This window comes from Chrysemys picta, chromosome 10 (assembly GCF_011386835.1).
Source record: "Chrysemys picta bellii isolate R12L10 chromosome 10, ASM1138683v2, whole genome shotgun sequence".
In the NCBI taxonomy this organism is placed as follows: Eukaryota; Metazoa; Chordata; order Testudines; family Emydidae; genus Chrysemys; species Chrysemys picta.
In genome coordinates, this window is record NC_088800.1 from 17,917,493 (window position 1) to 17,943,750 (window position 26,258).

General features: G+C 42.8%; 1 protein-coding gene across 5 annotated transcripts in view; it reads right to left on the reverse strand.

Moving 5' to 3' along the window:
* Positions 1-4,655: 4,655 nt before the first annotated feature.
* SH3GL3 (SH3 domain containing GRB2 like 3, endophilin A3) overlaps positions 4,656-26,258 on the reverse strand; it is an 88,183-nt gene continuing 66,580 nt past the window's right edge. For 4 of the 5 annotated variants that reach the window (XM_005307235.5, XM_042845693.2, XM_065559349.1 and 1 more), the window contains 8 exons: positions 25,521-25,589; positions 24,132-24,204; positions 22,580-22,723; positions 19,779-19,912; positions 17,578-17,736; positions 14,692-14,795; positions 13,563-13,690; positions 4,656-5,486 (listed from right to left, as the gene is read on the reverse strand). In XM_005307235.5, coding sequence (XP_005307292.1) covers positions 5,281-5,486; positions 13,563-13,690; positions 14,692-14,795; positions 17,578-17,736; positions 19,779-19,912; positions 22,580-22,723; positions 24,132-24,204; positions 25,521-25,589 — 1,017 coding nt within the window. In that variant the 3' untranslated portion in view covers positions 4,656-5,280. The remainder of the gene's footprint in view (positions 5,487-13,562; positions 13,691-14,691; positions 14,796-17,577; positions 17,737-19,778; positions 19,913-22,579; positions 22,724-24,131; positions 24,205-25,520; positions 25,590-26,258) is intronic. The other variant, XM_065559351.1, reaches the window with a different exon arrangement.

Here is a 26,258-nt window from a genome sequence, read left to right on the forward strand (position 1 = left end):
TGCAGAGCACCAGGCCAGGCTCTGCAGTGTGCCGCCCAGAGCATTGCACCGGCGATGCAGCTCACTGAGGCTGCCGGGGAGGAGGGCTAACCTCCTGAGCCAGGAGCTCAGGGGCTGGGCAGGAGGGTCCTGGGGGCTGGATGTGGCCCACAGGCTGTAGTTTGCCCACCTCAGGCCTAGATAAAATTAAGAGAACACCAGTTTTGGTTACATCTTTGGAAGAGACCATAGTCCCTAGGTCAAGGACTCATGATTTATCAACTAATGAGGACTTTGCCCTCCTGTGGAAGAAATTCTGAAAGCAAGAGGAGTCCTCCTGCTGTCTTTGCACTCCTTTTTCAAAACAGTTCCAGGAAGACAAACTGCCCCTTGTACATCTTAAAAATAGAGCCAAAACTATTGAAATATCACTCCATCTGTCTTTTCCACTAGAGTAAGGACTTCACCTCCATGCCCTGTTTCAACATGTAGACCCCTCCTGAACCCCTTAAGACTATCCACTTCCCTCTGTATGGCTCTGTCCCTCCTGAGGACTAGTGGGTTGTTGAGTCTTACCCTTACCTTGTTGGTTGCTGGAGTTAAACTCTGTTCTCAATGCAGAGTCTCGCTATTGGGGGACTGGGTTAATAAATTAAAATGCAACCCCTAGGACATAAAAGGCACAAGGGGGAAAAGCCAAGGAACAGCTAGATAAACAGGTTAAACCCTGCACCTAATGCACAGATCCAGCTTAAAAGAAATATCTTCAAAATATCCCTTCAAAATAAAAAAAATCAGATAGATACAATCCCAACCTGGCCCAGACACAGCTGCTGTGTACACAGTTCTTGTGGTGGAGTTCTAGAGGGCTGCCTGAACAGCAGGGAACTATATAAAAATGAGGCTACAGGCCTATTGCTGATTTACAATGGAGGTACCCTCCTCCTCCTCCGATGTGCCTGTGGCCCCCTACCTGGAGCCTTTTCCTTTCTAGTTAAGTGAAGTAGCCCCAATACTTACAGTTAAAGCTACAAGGCAGATCTTTCACTGGATGGAGCAGTTCCCAAGTGGCTCAAGCTCTGGACTTCTAGGGCAAAGGTGGCCTAACTGGTGAGGTCAACAGAAAATCCTTTCCTGCTCAGTCAGGCTGATAGGTTTTCCTCCCTGTCAGGTGCTTTCAACAGCTTGGCTGTTTAAGTAGTTTGCATCACAAGGTGCGTCCCCCTTAGCTGAGTGCTCCTGGTCAGCTGGGTCACTCAGGTGAGAAGCAAAATGGAGTTCTCTGCCTACCCCTGCAGGGAGCAGCTCAGTTTCATTCTGCTGGTACCCAGTAGCCAACTCCCTTCCCCTGAATACTATCTATCTGGGTGGAGAGCACAGGTCTGGGCTGTCTTAGCATGTCAACCTGGCCTTGTAGCTTCTATCACTGATTGGGGTTCTAAACACAGACTCTGTGAGGCAGTTGCAGCCAGTTTTTGGGAGCTGTTTCTCAAGATCCCAAAAAGGCAAATGTTACTCACCCCTTGCTGTATAGCTTGTAATAGTTGTTGGTAAACCAGGCTGCCTTAGCACACAATAGCAGCTCTGTTTTAGGCTATCAAAGATGTATTCCATATTCTCATCTCTGCTGTCCCCTTGGCACCAAGACAATCAAAAGCTTGCTTAAAGTGCTTTCCCTAGGGTAACTCCCAGGTGACATAAAATCAGCTCACATCCTCCCACAGTGGGTCATAGGACACTCAATGGTGGTCTGGGGCTAACTGTTGGTTAATAGACACTAAAGCTAACTTATTCTGAAAGTACTAGGTCCTGCATGGATAGTGCTACAGGTATACAACAGGCAAAAATAACATGTACTAGCTCTAGGCAAAGTAATAAATCCTAACCACGTGTTTAATACTGGCTTCTCTAGGGCCCATCTCTGGAAACTATACCTACCCACCTTTGCTAGATCTTCTTGATGTCTTGTACTTAAGACAAGCTGTGTCATGAGGGGCATAGGATAAATAAGAGCAGTGTATATAACAAATTGAATCTATTTCCCCATGTTAAGTACCCTCACACCTTGTCAAGCTGGAGTGGGCCAGCTTGATAAAAAAAACTTTTGTAGTGATACTCTCCTGCTGATAATAGCTCATCTTAGTTAATTAGCCTCTTAGAGTTGATATGGCTACTTCCACCTTTTCATGTTCTCTGTATGTATATATATATTTCCTTACTATATGTTCTAGTCTATGCATCTGATGAAGTGGGTTGTAGCCCACGAAAGCTTATGCGCAAATAAATTTGTTAGTCTCTAAGGTGCCACAAGGACTTCTTTTCTAGTCTTAGGCACTGCAAATAAACAAGCTGGGAGCTATTTAAGTAAAAGCTCCCCATTTCCCAATTAAATGCCCCTGGAAAGCATCCATCAACAGCAGAGAAGGATTTATACTGTGTTGCTATAGGTTGTGCTGCTGTTAATTGGCTGAAGTGGGCATTAAGGTCAAGAAAGTATCACTTTGACTTTGTTTTGCTGTCAATTTTGGAAGCTTCTTTTTGCTAGAACAAATCAGTTGTAGAGCATCCTGGTTTTCCCCCCCACACGGCCCTCAGCCTCTAGATTGTGCCCTTGGTATTGTTCTGCTTCTGTACAAGTTTCCATCCCTTGTTGACTGCAGGCAGCAGGAGGAGACTATTCATTCTCTGGTCTAGAACTAGGTGAGCCTACCCCAGGGGTTGGCAACCTTTCAGAAGTGGTGTGCTATGTCTTCATTTATTCACTCTAAGGTTTCGCGTGCCAGTCATACATTTTAACGTTTTTAGGTCTCTTTCTATAAGTCTATAATATATAACTAAACTATTGTTGGATGTAAAGTAAATAAGGTTTTTAAAATGTTTAAGAATCTTCATTTAAAATTAAATTAAAATGCAGAGCCCCCCCCAGACTGATGGCCAGGATCCAGGCAGCGTGGGTGCCACTGAAAATCAGCTCATGTGCCGCCTTTGGCACACGTGCCATAGGTTGCCTACCCCTGGCCTACTTCAAATCGGTGAAGGCTTTAAGCATTTAAAATATGCATTTTCCTGTTGAAATAGTATCACTTACCTCTGATGAAGAATGGGGGAGTTATATATAATAATCAAAGCATAATAGCTGTGGAACAGAGTTCATTCCCACTGGAGCTTTTCTCACACACACAGGAACCAGACAATGACTAGTGCAACTGGGACTACTCAAGCAGACATAGAAGTGATAATTTGTTTGACATTCAACTCTACTGTTGCAGACTAGGAACTGGCTGGGGGGAACCTAGTTTGAGACTCCCAGCATTTCAAGGTGGTAACATGCAAATGAAGAGCTTGAAAGTAGTTTAAAAGCTGAGCTGGGGGGGGGGGGGGGAGGAGAGAGAAAAAGGGTCTGCAGAGAAACAGATAGGGCCCCAGTGCCTAGGTACTGGAGCAGACCCCTGCTTAATCCTGGTGCCCGTTTTTATGAGGCAAATGTTAGGTTAAGGTAGGAATGTGTTTAGACTCATTATTTTAACTGGTTTCTCGCTGCATGTTATAGTTTTTATGAACATAAATCATACTCTTTAAAAAAGAAGCTGCCCTATGTCTCTGCAGTTTTATACTAGTTACAAGTTCCTGGAGATAATTTTGTAGCAAGGTCCAAACCTAGTTAGGGCTGCAGTGGTACTATAGTTGGTAAATGAGTATGGTCATCTGGTGAGCTAGTCAAAGAGTGGAAGTGAATTACAGGATTCTATAGTGGAAGAATGGAAGATGCAGGCCTCTGGCTGGAAAGGGTGCCCTAGAGCAGTGCTTCTCAAAGCCGGTCCGCCACTTGTTCAGGGAAAGCTCCTGGCGGTCCGGGCCAGTTTGTTTACCTGCCGGGTCCACAGGTTCGGCCGATCGTGGCTCCCACTGGCTGCGGTTCGCCGCTCCAGGCCAATGGGGGCTGCAAGAAGCAACAGCCAGCAAATCCCTTGTCCCGTGCTGCTTCCCGCAGCCCCCATTGGCCTGGAGCAGCGAACCACAGCCAATAGGAGCCGTGATCAGCCAAACCTGTGGACGGGGCAGGTAAACAAACCAGCCCGGCCCACCAGAGGCTTTCCCTACACAAGCGGTGGCCCCACTTTGAGAACCACTGGGCTATATACCTCCATTGCAGAAATAAGGCAGGGACAGAGACTTAGCCTGATTTGTACCTCTTGGGCTATGAAATGGCTTGCATCTTTTTCTGCACATTCTCTGGTGCTCCTCTTCCTCCCTCCCCCTTAAAAAGGGGAGGGTCAATTAGCATTGTCATTTCAATTGGCTACAAGCCAGTCTCTAGAAATACACTTCCCCATCCATCTCAATCAAGTTATCTTCTACAGCTCTCTCCACAGCAGACATGATCTAGCACCAGTTTGTACTTGGCTCAAATGAATATGAAGAGAAAGGCTGCTTTTCTCCTCTCCTGTCAATAAAAGATAATATAAACAGGCATTATGAATGAATGTGAGTGAGCTACATTTCTAGGATTCTATTTTAAGTGAGACCACAATGTTACAAATGCAGCCATTGAAGATTCAGGGAATTGGTCCTGACAGTTCATTTTGTACAATGTCATAAAGGCCGTCTGAAAATGGAGGTGCATCTATAGAGGAACGTGCTCGGCCACAGCATTAAAAACACTGCTTGAAAACAAGTTCCAGAAATCCAACTGTGTGAGCAGCAGTCTTTACACTTTCCCCACAGTAATATTTATTAAGTATAGTCAGTAAATTAGAGGAATATTCAATTCTAATTTTGTACTTAGTACACGAACATCTTAGCCTTTTGTCAACATTCAATGTGAAGCACAGATTAGGTTGATCACAGTAAATTACATTGCGATGGATGAAAAAGGCTTAGTGACATTAGTAATTCTTAACTGGTTACAGTTAGTTTTACTCAGTATTTTTAAAAATAGTTTTCAACAGCAAAAATCATTGCAGCCAGAGGATTATTTAAAAAATGCTCCACATACAGTAAGAGCAAAGGAATGCATTTTTGGAGCAACACTGAGCTACCAGTAAACACCTCAGACAGTAATCTTCCAGGCACAAAGCAAAAAAAGTGGAGGTTGGGTTTTTTGCATTTTCACGTAGCCAAGGAAGGATTGGGGATATTTTTGTATACAAACTAAAGGAATACAAAATAAATACATTTAAAAAAAGATGCATACAAAAATCTGTCAGTCAAATAGCAAGGCTTTCACAGAATGCCACATCGATGAAACAATTGTGAATCCATTTCAATCATGAAATTATGTTCACTGTTTGAATTAGGTGTTCACTGAGGCAAAGGTACCATCACTTCGACATAATTAATGGGGAAGAAGCCAGACTCTCCATTTAACATCCCTTCGTACCAATTCTCATCAATTTGATTGGTCAAAGTAATGATGTCACCTTCCTTAAATCCAAGCTCGCCTTCATTTTCTGGCTCAAAGTCATACAGAGCTTGGCAGCAAGGCTGATCCATGTGCACTGAAGAACCTGCCCCAGTGACAGAAAAGAAAATATTTAATAATCGCTTTAAAGTACTCCACTTACCTATTGAGCATGAAAACAAGGAGACAAACTTAGCACTGCTGGAAGCAGCAATGGGCTGAATGGGCCCATATTGTGGGTGCTGTTAGTTTTCCACCACTTCCACCTATAGAAAGTCTGTTCCTGCCATGTAATGTCATGTACAGCATAAAGGGTGATGAACTGCATACAGGGTAGCTCTCTTTTCCTCTCCTTAAAAGCGAATATATATTTTTACTGCCATTTGAATTCCCTTGGGAAACCTGAATCACTAACATTTGGGGTGGTCATGAATTCTATTACCATGGTTTTTTTTTAAAAAGAGGCGAGTGGATAGGCATGATGGCAACAGCTGAACAAATGTCGATTCATAGATTCTAGGACTGGAAGGGACCTCGAGAGGTCATTGAGTCCAGTCCCCTGCCCTCATGGCAGGACCAAATACTGTCTAGACCATCCCTGATAGACATTTATCTAACCTACTCTTAAATATCTCCAGAGATGGAGATTCCACAACCTCCCTAGGCAGTTTATTCCAGTGTTTAACCACCCTGACAGTTAGGAACTTTTTCCTAATGGTCCAACCTAAACCTCCCTTGCTGCAGTTTAAGCCCATTGCTTCTTGTTCTATCCTTAGAGACTAAGGTGAACAAGTTTTCTCCCTCCTCCTTATGACACCCTTTTAGATACCTGAAAACTGCTATCATGTCCCCTCTCAGTCTTCTCTTTTCCAAACTAAACAAATCCAATTCTTTCAGCCTTCCTTCATAGGTCATGTTCTCAAGACCTTTAATCATTCTTGTTGCTCTTCTCTGGACCCTCTCCAATTTCTCCACATCTTTCTTGAAATGCGGTGCCCAGAACTGGACACAATACTCCAGTTGAGGCCTAACCAGCGCAGAGTAGAGCGGAAGAATGACTTCTAGTGTCTTGCTCACAACACACCTGTTAATACATCCCAGAAGCATGTTTGCTTTTTTTGCAAGAGCATCACACTGTTGACTCATATTTAGCTTGTGGTCCACTATAACCCCTAGATCCCTTTCTGCCATACTCCTTCCCAGAAAGTCTCTTCCCATTCTGTATGTGTGAAACTGATTTTTTCTTCCTAAGTGGAGCACTTTGCATTTGTCTTTGTTAAACTTCATCCTGTTTACCTCAGACCATTCTCCAATTTGTCCAGATCATTTTGAATTATGACCCTGTCCTCCAAAGCAGTTGCAATCCCTCCCAGTTTGGTATCATCTGCAAACTTAATAAGCGTACTTTCTATGCCAATATCTAAGTCGTTAATGAAGATATTGAACAGAGCCGCTCCCAAAACAGACCCCTGCGGAACCCCACTTGTTATGCCTTTCCAGCAGGATTGGGAACCATTAATAACTACTCTCTGAGTACGGTTATCCAGCCAGTTATGCACCCACCTTATAGTAGCCCCATCTAAATTGTATTTGCCTAGTTTATCTATAAGAATATCATGCGAGACCGTATCAAATGCCTTACTAAAGTCTAGGTATACCACATCCACAGCTTCTCCCTTATCCACAAGGCTCGTTATCCTATCAAAGAAAGCTATCAGATTGGTCTGACACGATTTGTTCTTTACAAATCCATGCTGGCTATTCCATATCACCTTACCACCGTCCAAGTGTTTGCAGATGATTTCCTTAATTACTTGCTCCATTATCTTCCCTGGCACAGAAGTTAAACTAACTGGTCTGTAGTTTCCTGGGTTGTTTTTATTTCCCTTTTTATAGATGGGCACTATATTTGCCCTTTTCCAGTCTTCTGGAATCTCTCCCGTCTCCCATGATTTTCCAAAGATAATAGCTAGAGGCTTAGATACCTCCTCTATTAGCTCCTTGAGTATTCTAGGATGCATTTCATCAGGCCCTGGTGACGTGCAGGCATCTAATTTTTCTAAGTGATTTTTAACTTGTTCTTTTTTTATTTTATCTGCTAAACCTACCCCCTTCCCATTATTCACTATGTTAGGCATTCCTTCAGACTTCTCGGTGAAGACCGAAACAAAGAAGTCATTAAGCATCTCTGCCATTTCCAAGTTTCCTGTTACTGTTTCTCCCTCTTCACTGAGCAGTGGGCCTACCCTGTGTCTTTGGTCTTCCTCTTGCTTCTAATGTATTGATAAAAAGTCTTCTTGTTTCCCTTTATTCCCGTAGCTAGTTTGAGCTCATTTTGTGCCTTTGCCTTTCTAATCTTGCCCCTATAAAACTAGGAACTGGGCTGCATGGAATCTAACTAGAGGACAGGAACTCAACAAGAACACTATACACCAGAACTATAAACAGTTTAAAGATCCAATCCTACAAACATGTATGCGTGAGAATGGCCCTACTGATTTCAGGAGCACCCCTCTTATATGAAAATGTTTTCAGGATCGGGACCTTAATTGCCAAATGGGGATATGAGGTTCTATCCTCTTCGCCACATGAAGAGAGACAATTATCTCTAAGTTGTATTTACAGATAGCTGCTTTGGTAGGGCAGCTCCTGTGTTCAAACCACTCACTGCATCTGCCCTTTACCTCCATTAGATCAACAGTTATATTACGAACAACAGTGCCTCTTAAAGTTTGTAAAACTATTTTTTGGATGATGATTAATTGCAGCCCCACTCACACAGTATCTGACTTGCTTTGTGATTTTAGTATATTGTGTTTGGCTTAGTTACACTGTAACATGTTCACTCCAAACCTTCTTTTGTGTTTAAGTATTAGTGGCATTATATACATAATACTAAAACCAGTACTTAAACTTATGAGGAAAAGTCAACATGGATAATTATTGTACATGTATGATTAATAAAGTACAAGAGATTTTCACAGCTAGCCAAAGTGGCTAACTTTGCGAATGTAATCTTTTCAGTGTTATAGACATTCTCATGTATGGATGGTTAGCATATATCCAAGCCAGCTAGGGATATGTGAATAATACATTATTATAGTCATTCATTTAACCTCTGAACAGGAAATTATTCTAACAGCATTCCTCCGCTATTCATATTCTAGAGATCGGTTCCATAGGCAGAGGGCTACCCATAGGTTCAGCTGAGATTCATTTTTTTCTATGACATTGATTTTTAAATTTATTTTTTACCTATTTTACTAAAAGAAAAATCCAGTGATTTTGAATAAAGTCTATTTACAAAGGGGAAATGGGGGCAGGGGAAGGTTTCATGCTGCCTCTTGCTAATTTACAGTAGGAAAGTGCATTATATCAAGACAAAAGTTTTTAATGCTCTTTAATACTTACAGCAAAACAGCTAAGGAGGCTCTTTAATATTAAATTATTCTAGCTACTCTTTTTGCTCAAAAGCTGCACTATTCTCAAATATTCTGATCTTGTCTGTCTCTCCAAATTATCTAGCATGCTAATCAAGCAATCAGATTGAGGTCTAATTTCTGTCTGGAATAGTCTATACATTCTGTTAAATATTGCAATACGCACGCAGATTTTCAAAACCAATTAAGCTGTTAAAAATTCCATGTCACTCATTAAAATTAGTTTTTAAATCTGCTAATCAGTGCTATTGTTATAAAATGTAAGGAAAGGAAACTATCAGAAAGTAGCTGCTCAGACAAATTTTCTAGCAACGAGAAGCAGAAAGAGTATCTTGAGCAAGCAAAACAACTCAACCAGTAAATGCTTCTCTTGTATCTGTGGACGAACACTAGCAAGGGATGTTTAAAGCGATGATGACAAAAGTAAGGACACAATGTTAGATTTTTTTTGCCCCAAAATTTTAACATTATGCTTCGTGGATGGATTCCCCATTCCTTTCCAGCCTGTTTACACCACTCTAGCAATGTAAAAGGGCAATAATCACAGTAGAAATGGCCCCCAGGGAATTCCCTCAGCAAAAGGGGGTTCCCTTAGAGGTTGTAGAAAAGATGGAGTGCTTTTATGCCACTCCCCTCACAGCCCTGCACTAGAGCACATAATGGGGTGTGGCCAGAATCTGCTGTGCTCTGGCTATTTCCATTCACAGCCACAATAGCAAATCAGGTCAGATGGTTCTTTAAAGGTACTTTTGTACTCTCTTCCTGACCTATGCTAAGCCCAGCTGGGACGAAGCCAGGATCTGGGCCATAGTCTTCCATAGAAATAGGGTGAATAGTTTAAAAAAATAATTGAGTGTTTTCAAACAGCTTCTTCAGTATAAAATGTGGAAGCTGTATCTGCTCATATGAAGTTCCAACAGCAGAAGAAGTCTCTCTGAATAATTGAAAACATTTCTTGTTTTCACCAGCTGTTCTGGCCCGGGGCTTGACATACAACTTTTATTCCACCAATCAGTTTATTTCTGACACAGCAAGATATATGATGTTACGTTGAGAATGCTGGGTGCAGAATGTATTTTTTTTTAAAGCGTGAGTCTTTTAGGATCATAACTACACAGTATATTGCATTGGTTTTGTTTTTCTTAAAGAGAGGAGGGATAAAAAGTTTGGGAGTGGGGAAGGAACTTTTTGCTTTTTAAAGCTCCAAACACATGGGGGAGGAGGGTAATCTCAGGCAACACAGAAGGATCTTAAAGTAATGGCTACAGCTACTCCAGAGCCTAACATCAGTCAAGGTCTTCATTAGAGTAATGCAGCTGCTGCTAATCTACTGCATCTGGTGTCACTACTGTACAGTCTGGCAAAACAAAGCTTCCCAGCTGAACAGAGCAGAGGCAGCGCTGGTTGCTAGTTTTAAAATACACAATTTAACAAACACAAAGAGGTCACATGGCACCATCCTTCTCCACTGTGCAAACTATCTGAAGGCTGTTGCAGAGATTTAAGAAGCTAAGGAAACTGCGGCAGCATTTCTGTTAATTTCTAGTACTGCGCCTGCTTCTCTAATTGTAGCTGAAGCAACATGCTGCCTACTGTAGTTGCTGAGTTCATGGATTTCGATTGAGAGCTCTTGGGGCAACAACTGTCTTTTTGCTCTACGCTTGTCCAGCACTGTGCACAATGGGTCCTGGTCCATGACAAGGCTCCTTGGTGCTATGCGAATGCACCATAAACAAACATAATAAACAAACATATCGAAAGACTGTTTATGCTGACCTATTGGACTCCCCAAATGCAGACTGAATTTATAATGAAAGAACATGGAGAAAGTATTGGTAAGCATGAGGCTGAATGTACTTTTGGGACTGTCCTATCTGATGCCAGATGACCATCTAAAAATGCCACTTTTCCTCAAAAGAAACTTCTGGCAGGTGTTGCTCCTCTGTTTGCCGCACATTGAAGTACACATACGGTAGCAAAATATATAGTAAAGACAGAATCACATCCTAGATGTGCCTGAGGATACAATTATTCTAGCCCTCTTACAGCATGATTCTGTAAACACGTAAGCAACTTTACTCCCATGAGTTAGTCCCATTAAATTCAAACATAGGACAGCTAACCACAACTACTTTCCTTTGATGAGCAAAATGAATGAGAGGCAAGATGTGACTCTGCATTTAAACTGTTTCATAATGAGCCAGATGACACTCTCAGCTTCTGCTGATTAATTAGGATAACAGCAAATTAGAACAAAACATAGATTTGTCATCTGCACTTAATCAGTAAAGCAGTTAAATCATCCAGGACTTTTTTCCATGAAATAATGTTTCTAAGGACCTGATACTTCACTGTGTTTGCATGTCTCTCCTGTAAGTAGTCCCACTGTACTAGGAACTGTACAAAGGAAAACACCACCCCTATTCCAAAGAGCTTACAATGTACAAGGCACAATATGGAATAAAGCATTCCAACATACAAGCAAAGGGCTAGACTCTGATAGCAGTTACACTTAACGGGGAGTAACTTACTTTGCAAGACGTCCCATTGAATTCAATGGATATATTTGAGGAAGGTTCTATTTAGTATGAGAAAGAGTGTCAGGATCTAGTTGTGTCAGTTTACCAGGGGTCAGCAACCTTTCAGAAGTGCTGTGCTGAGTCTTCATTTATTCACTCTAATTTAAGGTTTCGCGTGCCAGTAATACATTTAAACATTTTTAGAAGATCTTTCTATAAGTCTATAATATAACTAAATTATTGTTGTATGTAAAGTAAATAAGGTTTTTAAAACGTTTAAGAAGCTTCATTTAAAATTAAATTAAAATGCAGAGCCCCCTGAACCAGTGGCCAGGACCCGGGCAGGGAGAGTGCCACTGAAAATCAGCTCGCGTGCCGCCTTCGGCATGGCTGCCATAGGTTGCCTACCCCTGCAATATAGAATGCCTGCATCTGTCATTTTCACGCCATGCATCTGAAGAAGTGAGGTTTTTTACCCACGAAAGCTTATGCCCAAATAAATCTGTTAGTCTTTAAGGTCCCACCGGACTCGTCGTTTTTGTGGATACAGACTAACACGGCTACCCCCGATAAAGGATCTAGTTCAAGTGACCAGAGGGATGCCAGACACATATTTTGATTGTGTCAGCAGGGATGGGCAGAGAAGGGAAGTGTGAAAATGCTCGCTTTTGTAGAAAATAGAAGAGAGTTTATAGGAGTGATCTGAATGAGGCGAGAGTGCTGAACATATTGTCAAGCTTCCCCAGCTCCTAACATCTAAAACACTTGGCACCATTTTGCATAAACTGTCTGAACAGTATTTTCTAAATCATATAGTATAAGTCAAATCTGTTTCAGCAGTCTTATTTAAATATAAAATAAGCACAGCAAGCTTCCCAGGTTATACTGCCAGAGCCACGTTTATCCCTGGCACAGAACTCAATAGTGTTAGTGCTCACTTTCTAGTGCAGGGAAGGAGGAGACAGAGGAGAATTACCCATGACGTTACTGATAACATCTGCTGGGAGAGGTAAGAACAGCAACCAAGTCCTCAAATTTTTTTGGGGGAAAAATTGAGTGTGCTAGAATAGGTAACCACAATGTGTACCTTTTTGGTATCATTAGAGAGTCTATAGAACAGAATACAAAATATTTCCCTCAATCCTTCTCTTTGCAACATCCACACTGCTATTTTTAGGGCACTAGCTCAAGCAGAGCTAGTGAATCTATCCAGGGCACAAGGCACATTCCCAGCCTGGTGTAGATATACCCTCAGCCTTTTTTCCTCTCTTCAAGCTGAGAGCATGAAGTATAGCCCCATATTTCCATCCTCCTCCACCACTTATAATTCTCTCTCTTTGTTTCCCTCCCAGCTCTCTGTAAAAAGAAACAAGACAGGAGGAAAACAGAAACTGGAAAGAGTGAATAAAGCCAGAGGGTAGAAAAGTAGCCCAGAGAGTAACGGTGTCTTGGAGTCAACAGCCAGCTCCTAATTCTCAAGCCAAGGGAAGGATGAACCCTCTGGATCAATTTTTCCCTCGGTGCTTTCCTTTCAGATCCTCGCCTATCCTGGTTATGGAAAAAGTGCTGGTGGCTTCTTACTCTTTTCCTTTTGCCTTATTATTGTTTGTCTTTTGTGTTTCATTATTTGCCTTTGCATATAGCTCACTAAGGGTGTAAGAGAGACAGATGAAAAGTGCATCTGATCAGTAAGATGAGAAATAAAGGGTCTGATCCAACATTTAAATCAGTTATTACATTTAGCTTCTCCACTGACCAGTGACAAGATTCATAATATTAAATACCTAGAAGAGAATGTCAAAAAAGGTGACCATAATTTTTTTCACGAGATCAGGGTCTATGCATGTGAAGTGGTAACAGATACATGTTAATAGGTACAGCAGTCTCTCCTACACAGAATAAGTTTGCACATTTTATTGATCTGCCTTTGTGGAACCAAAAGGGGTTACATGCTAACAAAATAAGTTGTGTTCATATTTAATTTTCTGTGTTACACCTAAAGTTTTACCTTTAACTGTTTTAAAAGTTAATAAAAACAGAAAGGAGACCATTTTCCAAGTGTGGGTGGCTAACTGTAGGCATAGGCAGCCTAGTTGCTTAGACAGCAGTGGGACTCTATGGGTTTTCAACTAGCATTATATGAGCAATACTTCAACTCCAGTAATTATAATTCCTCCATAAAATGCATACATCAACAGGCTGATTCCTCAATCATGGGCTCACCTGATGATTTTATTGAAGAAATGTACGATATCCCATTGTGCTGCTGATTATCACTGATTTCCAGAGTTGAAGTTATTACAGGTTTTGGCTTGAATTCATGCTTAGGACGACTAGATGCTCCATTTATTCTGAAACACAGAGAAAGATTGGCACGAGATTTAATTCTGGAAGACAACAGGACCTTTGGAGCTTCTACTTGGATTCAGTGCTTTAACAACTGAAGGACAGCTGGTTTAAAAAAAAAAAAATACAGTTGTAATTTATTCACCCAGAACTGCTTGACTCCAATGTAACATTTCAGAAAGTCTCTACTTTTACCCAGTTTTATAGCTGTGTTGACTGAGGCACAAAGATGAATAGCCTGACTTTCAGAAGTGCTGAGCACCCACAGCTATCATTGAGTTCAGTGGATGCTCTGGGTGATAAACATCCTGAAACTCAGGCTACAAAATGACAAGTGCAGAAACGCAGCCAGGAAGCCAATGATGAGTCAGACCATTTAGAATCCAGATCCTTGCTGGTTCTAACTATGAGAGCATAAAGCATAACTACTAGTGGTAATTTTTTTTCCTTTCTGCTCCATTAGTATCACACAAAGTCTCTGTGGCCAATCATCAACACATCACACCAGAACTGTGCTCCTAGCTGGCAATTTCGTGATGCATTGTAGGATTGTGTGTGTACAACCATCAGGATGATAAATATGTCAGTTTTTTAACAAGGCTTCCAAAAACGTGTCTAAGAAAACATATGGCCATGCCTGTTTGTATGCACAAAACCCACCAGTAAATGGAGAAGCTCCTGATTAATTCCTGTATATGTGGGTGTGGGGTTTGGCATGAGCACAAAAGGATGTATCCATAAGTTTTGTGGTCAGATTTCATTATACATAGGGGTGTGAACTCTTAAAGGCTTACAGTGCATCAAGAAGTGACAGCTAGCAAGAGTTTAAGGTGGTTAAGTCCACTGAGATACAGAGATGTAACAAATGACTATGGATATAAAAAGATGCAAACGTGAGGTATCTGTGAAATGCTGCTGCTTCTGAACTGCAACTCAATGTCTCCTCATACTCCTGAACGTTAGCTCCAAAAGATGATGAGAATTCTCTGACCAGGTTTATTCTTACCGGTTTTGCAGTGTGCTCTGCAGTTCCTCCAGAATTTCTGTGGACTGTTTATGGTAGTCTAATGCTGCTTCTATAAATACTGCCAACTGGCTAACTTGCTCTACCTGAAGTATAAAATAGAAAATGACTTTAAGGAGTCTGCGTGCCGGCTATGGAATCAACTATAAGGGTTATAAACAGACAATAATAAACCCAGTTACAAACACTCAAAATAGACCAGGTATCTCATAAGTTCTTGAGATCTTACAGGGGGATATTTCTATATAGTAAGGATTTGACATAGCCTGCAATGAGCTGTATGTGAGCAGAGCCCTGTGACTGTGCTGAGCCCCAGTGGGGCTTACTGCAGGATCAGGACCATAATACAGGGCATGGTCTCGTGTCCACAATGGGGCTTATTCAAACGAAGTAACTTGATCAAAGACATGTATATTTTCCCCTAACTTAGCTGGGAACTATTCTGAAACAGACAAGGACAAGGACAAGATCCCATGTCTGGTAGCAGTGGTTTTCAGATCAGTGAGGTCTGACTAAGGGCAGGTCTACACTAACCCCCCAATTCGAACTAAGGTACGCAACTTCAGCTACGTGAATAACGTAGCTGAAGTTCGAAGTACCTTAGTTCGAACTTACCTCGGTCCAGACGCGGCAGGCAGGCTCTCCCGTCGACTTCGCAGTACTCCTGTCGACTTCGCAGTACTCCTGTCGGCGAGCTGGAGTACCGCAGTCGATGGCGAGCACTTCAGGGTTCGACTTATCTCGTCCAGACAAGATGCAATAAGTCGAACCCAGAAGTTCGATTTGCTTGCCGCCGAACTACCGGGTAGTGTAGACCTACCCTAAGTGAGGTTATGCCATATCTTATTACAAAACAACATTAATGGGTTGTGTAATTGCTTTAGCCCACAAATTGCAGTCCTAAAAAGGTCCAGACTTATCTCACTAGGTGGCAGCATTTATAAACTGATAAATAACATTTTATTTATCAGCTCAGATTTAAAAATTGCAGCTAATTGTTCCAGAATCTGTATATTGAAATGGGGGAGGAAGGAGGGAAACACCGTTCTCTCACGCAGTCACAAAAATATTTGTAAAAACAGTAAAAATACTCTCTGCCCCACAGCACAATCTGGCCAATCCAAGAATAGCACTCTGAAAAAGTAGTCTATTTCTTCTTCTCTCATTCTTTTTTTTTTCCCTGTTTTTTTTTAAATACATGACAAAGTGAAATGCAACATATCACATTCTCAGGCCTCTACTCAGTCTGATCAGGAGAAGATGTCTGGGTAGATTTGTTAAGATTAAATTATTGGTTTGTGTTGAATATTTTATCTGCTTTTTCCTACTCAAAGTGTTTACTGAAAGCTCTGCTAGAACCCTAATGAAGCAAAACATTGCCACACAATATACATAATTTAAATACATCGGGCCAGATCCTCAGCTGGTGTAAACTGATGTAGCTCCACTGAAGTCAAGAGACCAACACCAGCTGAAGATCTGGCACAAAAAAATTTCATGTTACATAGGGTTACCATTTTTTAAAATAACAAAAAGAGGACACTTCAAGGGGCCCCGCCCCAACTCCGCCCCCTCCCCTGAACACTCCTCCCCCTGTTCCTCCCCCTCCCCTGCTTCCCGCGAATCAAATGTTCACAGGAAGCCTGAAACAGGGAGGCAGGCAGCAGGTAAACTGGGGCGGGGGGGGCACGAGGCGGCGCGGCCCAGTGCAGCCCCCTGGCCGAGCGGCTCAGGCCCTGGGGCACCAGCCCCAGTTCCAGCCAAGTGCGCCAGCCCCGGCGGTTCCAGCTCAGCTCGGGCCCCGTGGCACTGGTCCCGGCCGAGTGGCTCCGTTAGCTCCAGCTTGGCTCGGGCCCCGGGACACGGGCACCGGCCGAGTGGCTCCGGGCCCAGTGGCACCGGCCCTGGTTCCGGCCCGGGGCACCGGCCCTGGTTCCGGCCCGGGGCACCGGCCCTGGTTCCGGCCGAGTGGCTCCGGCCTGCCCCGGCGGCTCCAGCTCGGCTTGGGCTCCAAGGCACGGGCACCGGCCCCAGCCGAGCGGCTCCGGGGCACTGGCCGAGCGGCTCTGGCCCCAGCGGTTCCAGCTCGGATCGGGTCCCGGGGCACCAGCCCGTCCGGCTCTGGCCCGAGCGCGGATCCAAGCCCCACGACCCCTCCCTATTTTCCCGGACATGTCTGGCTTTTTGGAATTTCCCCCCGGACGGGGATTTGACGACCAAAAAGCCGGACATGTCCAAGAAAATCCGGACGTATGGTAACCCTAATGTTACTTCACATCTACATTTCAATACATATATAGACATTCCTGCCAGTGCCTCCCACTATGGTTCAAACACTAACCTAAATGGCCACAGCTGCTACATTAATTTAGACATAGTTTGATGGTATACCTGCATGCTAAGCAAACTCTGACCCTGAGTAAGGCCCAGATGAACAAATTTTGTGCAGGGGACATGCATGGGGCTGGTGGGGACAGAATCCTCCCTTCTAAATCAGCAGCAAGATACTCAGTATGAGCTCAGCTACTCCATGACTGCTGTTACTGCCAGCTGTCTGTAGCAGTGCATGTGCCCCTGCACATGGGCTTTGCCTAGTTGTGAGCATGGGGGTCATGACCCTGGCAGTTTCCTCCCTCCCACAAACTTTCCACATTCACAGCCCCAGTGTGCTGCTCCATAGGGCAGGGTTGTGGAGTACCCTTACATGGCTCTGCAGCACATCCCTTTCTGAGCCACAGATCCATAGCTGCTGCTCTACTTTTTAGTCCTTGCACATCTGGGAAGGAGAGGAGAGGATTTGTCCTATCACACATACACACTCTCCCTTCTGTGCGCGCTGCAGGACTCGCAGCAGCACAACAGACTTACATCATTTTCTAAAAAGTTGAACATGCTTCTTTCTGCCAGCTCCTTTGACTCTTCAAATTTTTCTACTGCTTGTTTAACTTCTTCATCTGGGATCTTCCCTAAACGCTTCTTTTTATAATCATAATCCAAACGACGGCCTTCTAGCTTCTTCAGATGATGCTAAATTAGAGAAAAATGTTTCCCATTAGATCAAATGGAGACAAACCCAAACAAGCATGTTGAGATTGTAAGTAGGTTTTCATTATGGATACAATTATTCATATATGAAATGTAAAATGGTACAGACATCAAGAAGCACCATCTAGGAACATTTTGAGAATTGGCTACCTAAATTTGCTATACAAGACATCCACCTCATGAACTTTGCTAAACATGCAAAAGCTGCAGATTGTCTAAATTAGAAGCAGGATCCAGACGAAATGTGCTTTTCCTTTACAGTCTGGCGGTAATTCAGTTCTAGCGGTTGTATTATTTGTAGCGTGACAGCTAAAATTTAAAGGGCTATTTTCTGCTCCCATTACAGGAGCAGAACTCCAACTAACCCCTTCGTTCCTGAATTCTTTGTCAGGTATTAATCTGAGAATGAGCAAATTGCACAAAGCTTTCCAGCCCCCAAAAATCCTGCACTTGACAAACTCTCAAAATGGAGTGAAAGCAACTGCACACGGTGCTTATTAAAACACGTTACATGGTTTTTTTCTCTTTTCATCAATTCAGAACTCAATAACTGAGAATAGAGTCATCCAGCACATGAGAAATCTGCAGCCATTGAGAGATTACTGTCTCTCTGCTCTTTAATTTGGGCACAGGTTTCTAAATCCATTTTTGTATAAGTAAATATAACTTCAATTTCTGTGTTTCATCAGGGTTTTAACTTTCTTATTACCCAAGTCTATAGGAATCTAGAGGCCCAGTTTTAAACTGTGCCTGGCTTTCCGGACAGTTGTTCTATCATAAGCAAATGCAATGAAAAACTTTCTTCTGAAGGCTAAAAATTAATTCCCCAGCTTCCTATTTTTTGCCACAATGGTTCATGTTATTTGTCGTGCTGCTCTTTGGTCTCATATGTGTCTCACTGTTGTTGCCCTAAACAGCCTATATTAGTAATATTATTTGACTCCTTTTTAGAGCTAACTCCAGCATGGGAGAGCCAGAGGCAGGCAACTCAAAATCAACCAGAACTAAACTGAAATAATTGGCACCCAACATGCTAATAACAATTAATGAAATGTTATATTAAAATAAGCAACAGAAAATATTAATATTCATTTTCTTTACTGTCTGTAAGCGTGCAGACTCACCCCTGCGGTGCCTCCTGCTGGTCTCTCAGGGAATTAGCTCGATTTCCAGCCCGGAGCACCCTCTGCATGCCGGTGATCCGCCACAGCTTGGCCCCCGTGTCCCTCCCAGACTCCAGTGCCCATTTTCTCTGGGGTGCTGCCTCCTGGCAATACCCCCACAATCTCTGTGGGTCTCCCTTCCCGAGGGAGCCCCCACCCACTACCCCCACCTCACCTCAGTCTGGGCTACTGCCAGTGCTTAGCTAGCCCCCGCCCACTGGGGCTGACTGCAGTATAAAATCCACTCATCACAAGCAAGGGGCTTTGGCCTGCTGCCTTCTTCTACCACCCAGTACCTCTATGGGCCTGGAACCAGGCCCTGCAGCCTGGGGAGTCACCAGACTGGAACTCCCCGGCTCCTCCCCAGCCCTGCTTCACTCCCAGGTACCTTCTTACTCCCCTGCAGCCAGGCCAGTCTCCCTCCAACACTAGAGGAGAGACTCCGCTCAGCTTCTAGCTGCCCTGGCCTTCTTATAAGGCCCAGCTGCCCTGATTGGGGCGTGGCCCAGGTGTAGCTCCTTCCCCAATCAGCTTGGGCTTTTTCTCCTAGCCCCTCACCCTCTCCCAGGGCTGGCTTCTACCCTGTCAGGGCCGGAGTGGGTAACCACCCTGCTACACTGTCCTTTACTGTATTCAACTTTATTATATTGTAAATAAAGTAAAATAGGTGTGCCCATGACCTATATATCCTGACACTAGTTTTTAAGTAGATTTCATCACTGATTTCACAGGAGAGTTCTGCTTAAAATTTGATGGCGGAATATACTGCATAAAAAGTTCCTGTGGATTAGGTTTCTAATGACTTTGTTTATTCATATATTTTCAATGTCATAGGGCTAATTTTTAACCTCAAAAACTCACCCCAATCTCTTTTAAGTCTTTGTCCTGTAATAACTGTAGAGGATCAATGAAGTTTTGCTTGACGTTAATATCGAGAGAGTCCTTCACCTCTGCCATCTGCTTCATGCTTTCACCAACATCCAGCAGTGCATTGCCTACAGGGAAGAACATAATATTTATACACAGTAGATAGCACTTTATGTAAAAAGAGGAGACATTTTTTTATTAGGTAACTCTTAAAAATGTTGACTGCAGGCCCTTTAAGATGTAGAATGCAGAATATAAGACTATACTCTTGCCCTCTTCTCCTAGAGTTTCCAGAACTAGAAAGAATTTTGTCCTAATGTTTTCCATCTTTATCCACTACCCCTCCAAGAAAACTATTGTTGGCTTGCATTATTGTCTCCATTCTTGGATTATTCAAAATGGGATACACAGTCTCTTCTGTAGCTGCTTCTCCAGGTGGTAGGGCCCCAGAAATATCACAAGGCCAAAAGATACCATATGTCACTTTAACATGACTAGTGTCACAGTTTTAGGGCAACTGCACTTGGTATTCCCCCTCAAGGGTCCCACTTAGGGTTTCAAGTTCCCATCTATCACCTGTCTTGGGTGGAGACCCGCTTCCCTCTCCCTCCTCTCGGGGGATTGGAGGCTGCACAGCTCCCTGTTGTACACTGTGATACCCCCAGCAAGCCAATCTGCCTAAAGGCCAGTGCCTGCACCTTGCTTTCTCTCGGAGCGCTATGAAAAGTGTATTGCTAGGTGTTACAAGGTACCACACAGTTCTTTCTAAGCAAGCATATTTATTCTTAAGGTAAAAGCATTACAGAGAAAACATTGAAAACAAGAAAAGTTCCTTTAACACATGCTAAAAACTTACCAGAGGTCACCAATCAGTCTTATGAAGCCCTAGTAGGCCAAAGTCTTTCCAACCCTCCCACAAGGGTTGGAGCCTCCCTGGACAGAGAAGGTGCTGTCCATTTGTTGGATCAGAAAGAAGATCCCGAGCCAGTTTAAATGCAGCCTTTTTATGCCAAAAGCCTTTTCTTTGTTTGTTGGTCTCTGGAAAACCCAGTATATGCAAGCATTCCCAGCAGGTGGTGCCTCTCTGGACATGTTTACAACTAAGGTGAGTCACTCAAATCACCCCCCCACTGTTTTCAGTTCCTGGAGAAGCTAAGTGCCACTCTCCCCCCAGAATCGCATAGAATCCTTGGCCCACAGGGATACATAAACCATTCATAACCTTAATACAATATGTTCCCCCAAAGATACTGTGTGCGGTTGCAATAAGTGTCACAATTAGTACCTGCAAGTCTGAGAACTCTTGTTTTCAGGGCAAGAGATGTGCAGACAGAACAACATGAAGACAGTAAGTGATCTTTTACATTTTACAAACTGGAAACCAAATTGGCTAATTTGGGTTCAAAATGCCCCAAAATATTAATATCTTTTAGCTCAAAAATGTAATTTCACAGTATCTCAGATTCATCACAATGACTTTTCATTTGTCCCAGGTTTTGGCCAAAGCTGATATTGTTAAAAAAATGTTTTAATATGGATTAAAAAAAAAACTAAGCATGTTAGTAGTGTAACTGATTATTTGTTAAGCACGCAGAACATACTCAAGTGTGCCCATGCAAAACATTTTGTTTGACATTTCTTTTCCCCTGGCCCTGGTTCCAATTTGTATCCCCATGGCACCTGCAAATGCACAAATATACACAGCTCGTGACTGGCATTGCACCACTCACTCATTCCTGAGAGAATAAACAAACTCCAAGAGAATAACGGTGTCCTCCACAACATGTCTCACAGCCTGGAAAGCTAAGCCTTATCTTGAGTCCTAAGTCTCCAGTGCCTATCTTGCTGTTGCTCTTTCAGCAAGACCTTCTTATGCGGCACTACAGATACAAACGTACATAATGTAATACCAGCTTCCCCCTTCACACTGCATGGGCACCAGCAGGGAAGTGGTCACAGACCACAGCAGAGACTTGCTATCTGCTCTCAGTTCCAATGCCCAGCCCCACCCCAGCCTGGAGCAGCCATTACAAGGAAACTCCTTCTAAGCCCCCGTAGCCCTGGGTTGGAATATGCTCAGACACTCTGTACTGCATGTGCAGTCTGTTCACATGTAGAAGCTGTGAGGGAATGGAGCAGGCTCAGTTGCTCTGTGGGGATGGTACATGTGCAGACTGGTCAGCCCTAGGTGCTGCCAGAGGCTTGAGCACGCTCAGCAGTTCTCTACTGAGCATGTGCAAACTGCAATTTTTCAAAGCCTGATAACTTGGCCAAACGTAGGTTGGATTTTCCTGGGGATGGCGAGAGTCACAACCCTGAAACAAAGGCTACCACCCTGCCAAATTCCAGGTCCTTGCTCCAAAGCACGAGAGCCCTACAGCATTTCACGGAAAAGGTTACTATGATTTTTTAACATGGGCAGAACATATTTCCACCCAGCTTCGTTCTCAGAAATGACTGAACTGGTTTGTCTGAAATTTACCAAAATCAGCCGGAAGCAGACAGTCTGAAAAATTTCAGCCCAAATGGTTGAACTTTGGAAAAGTTACAAGCAACTGAACACAAAGTCTTATAACGGGAATTATCAGGCAATAGGCCATACTGCCAGCACTACCTATAATATGATGGAACAAAAAATGCTTAAAGGCGTCATATATTGTATCTATCAATATTTAATCACTATATGTTAGGCATGTAGGCTTCCATCTTGTAAGCAATAATCACATATACATAAGTAGTGTTACTCCACGTACAACATATGCTGAGACATGCAGAGGGGAGCTATACAAACTCACCAAATGTAGAATCCTCCCCAAGTTCTCTGCCATACCGTAGCATACAATCCCCTAATAGCCCTTCTGTCTGGGAATATCCTGTGGTTTTAACTTGTCCCCTGATCTTCGACATAGTGTTCAGCATTCCCAGTTTGGCTCTGTATGCTTAGAAGTATTACAAACCGTATGAAAAAAGCATCCATTTATACCAATTACAGAAAATCATGCTAAATTACTTTAAATTATTTGACAAATAATTTCAGTGGGTGACAGTTGGTCTGTAGATTATTGAATTCCCGCAACAAAATGCTCATTAATCAAAATGTGAGTGATGTTTTCATATGGGTCATATGATACTGTTCCGTTCCCTGATTGGATAAGCTTAGCTCTTATAGGTTTATGGTGTGAATACTTGCACTGAAGAGTTCCATAATCACCTTCAGTAGATATATACTAATATTCACTATTCCCAGGAAGATTCCGACTAGTAAACTCCTTTACTAGAATTTTTACAGAAAGCAAACACAAAAGGGATATGAATGCTGCCAAAGTCAACTTCATGGTCTTATTTCAGTTAACATAGAAACATAGAATATCAGGGTTGGAAGGGACCTCAGGAGGTCATCTAGTCCAACCCCCTGCTCAAAGCAGGACCAATCCCCAGACAGATTTTTGCCCCAGATCCCTAAATGGCCCCCTCAAGGATTGAACTCTCAACCCTGGGTTTAGCAGGCCAACGCTCAAACCTCTGAGCTATCCCTCCCCACCCCCAACGTTCAGAACTACTTTCCCCTGGAGTATCTGCTCAGCTCCACTGGCCAAGACACCGTGAATTAATGTTTTAGAACTGCTCTAATGCTGAATAATGCTGATTTCGTCGACGTTCTGTGCATGCAGTGTCAAAAGCAGACAATTATTTTTAAAGAGTTTTTCCCACTCCACTCTTAATTTTCGTCACACAATAGCCTCATAATACAAGAGTGGACTTGTGCTGGACATTCATCAGATTAACAGCCATGGTCTCTGGCTTCATCTGGAGCCTCCCAGACAACCATTAAGCTTTGATAAGGCCTAATCCTACACTCCTTACTCAGGGAAATCTATTGAAATCTCCCTCTGGCCATGAGTCTCATAATGCACCCATGCTGGGTAGATATCTCACTGAAGTCATTGCATAAGGAATCCAGGATCAGCCTCTGTTCTAATGAAGACAATGGAGGTCTTTCCATTGAACTGAGTGGACAGTGGATCAGTCTCTTAATGCCCTGTGTCTTGATCACATTAAATCAAGCCAATGACCAGCATCAATGTCCCTCCTTTCTCTGTTCTCAAACTGAAATTTGAAAAATCCTGTAAATGAGCTTCCCAATGTCTGTTATGGAAACCTAGGAGTCCTCAGAAAAGGAGATGAAGTCATTGAAAAAGGGAGAGAGAGAGAGATATCCTTACGTTTCACTGATATGTTTCATATTCCCTAAAAATATTAGCAACCCACAGGGGTTCAGTATATCCCCTTGTTCAAGTTCAACTCATAGGCTAAGTATGACAGAGAAACTGTAGGAGTTCAGTTTACCCGGATTTGGCTGAAGATACTCTGTGGATTTTGACAGAAGCTCTGCTACAGCTTTGCTGGTGACATCAATTTTCTGGAAGAGAAATGTAACAGGACATTAAATTCCACAATCCTTTATTGAGTCTTTATCCTCTGACTAGATACAATGTATTATTCTGGCAAACTAAGGAATGTTAATTAAAATCAGTACAAAACATTATCATTTTAATTTTTGTGGTGCCAAAGCTTTCATTATTGATGCTGAAAAGAAATGAAGTTGAGTGTAGCGTTGAGTAAGCCCAGTTGCCATCATCGAAGTGTAGATGTGTCAGGGCTTGGAGTTATTCTTCATGAATAACACTTCTACATTTTGGAATCACAATTTCCTCCCCCGCCCTCTTGTCACTACTATATCAACCATCTACCTGGGAAGCAGATTCAGGAATTCCTACCTCCGAGTCCTATGTTCTGTGTACTTCATTGCATGAGCCCATATTGCATCTCCAGTCAATAGTATCTCAAATACTGTATACTACTATCTCTTCTCTTTTCTATTCTATGACTCACAGTGTTTTCTTCTTGTAAAACAGATGATTATTTTGGAACCAAAGAAAATTGAAGCTTAAACATGTTTATAGATACAAAATAAGTGTGTTGAAAAACAAAAAAACAAGTTATGCAGAACATTTTTCTTAATCCGCCAACAACAAAATCTCAGAAAGAGTTATGGGGGAGGAGGGGCAGAGGGCTGTTTGCCCTCCCCCCCCCCCCGCAAAAAAATTGCAAGCTTCAGACAGGCGCAGAATTTGCCCATTCCCCCCCCATTGCCCCCCACGGCTCCATTGGCCTGACTGGAGCTGCTCCCCAAATATAGAAGTTAAACTATGCCCATGGAGAGGGGTCCGTAATATATGTAACAAATATATCTGACAAAGACCCAGAGTGAAGGACTGAGAACCAGAAAGCAGGAACAAAAAAAAGCTGAGAGTAACATTGTTCCAACTGCCATACTGCAGTGCTTACACAGTGGGCAATTCTTATCGTTTTTAAATTCTTGCACTTCTACCGAGATTATATCTGCCACACAAATACTTTACTGTTCATGCTAACAAATTAAGTTCTTAGAGCCCAATGTTGTTCCTGATTAAGTCATAGACAAAACTTTCAGGGTCAAATTCTTCTCTCAGTTACAAGAGTGTGATTTCATTGAGTTCAATATTCTTGTGTTACTGTAAGAAGAATTTGTCCCTTATGGACTTCAAGGAGGACAGGACTGGATCATATAATAGCTATGGATTTTTTTTACATACTTATTTTTTGGATTACATATTTTGTTTATGCTAAGGAATGAATGAAAAAAAATATTTCATCAGTGGTGTAACCTTGAAGAGCTTATGTTGGCTTCCTTACCCTTTCCATCTCTTGAAATTCTTCATCTAGTTTTGTTCCTTCTGCTCCACTAATTTTTTCACTGAACAACTGCAAAACACAAAATGAAGTATTGTTACTTTACGAAAGAACACATACACCTGAGAGACAAAAGAAAGTTATTAGAGATTGGAAAACATTAGCAAGGCGTCTGTAGTAAGTACAGGAGGAAAGAAACATTCCTTTCTCTTCAAGGGAAATGCCATCTGTAGGGAGGGGGAAATGCCCAACAGGGGTTTTTAGGAAATCACCAAAGTGATCTAGAAGAACAAGAAAGGATTTCTCATTCTTGAATCATTTGTACTCTCAGAAGCTACACTGTAGGTTTCAGTTATAGAAGTCTACTGGCCAGATCACATTTAAATTGGTGCAAATCCAGAGTAATTCTTTCAAGTCAAAGGTGTTACTCCAGTTTAGAATGAGATTAGATTCTGGCAGGAGTGGCGCCAGGGTTTTTGCCGCCCTAGGCGGCAGCGCTCCTCCTCTGAGCATTCGGCGGCGGGTCCCGGAGTGAGTGAAGGACCTGCCACCGAATTTCCGCCGAAGACCCAGAGCGGAAGGATCCCACCCCCCCGCCGCAGAATTTCCGCCAGGGTGGCAAAATGCCGCCCCCCAAATTCTGCCACCCTAGGCGACTGCCTAGGGTCGCCTAATGGAAGCGCCGGCCCTGGATTCCTGTAAGTGCATTCATAAAACTCCCTTTAACACTAATGGGAGCTA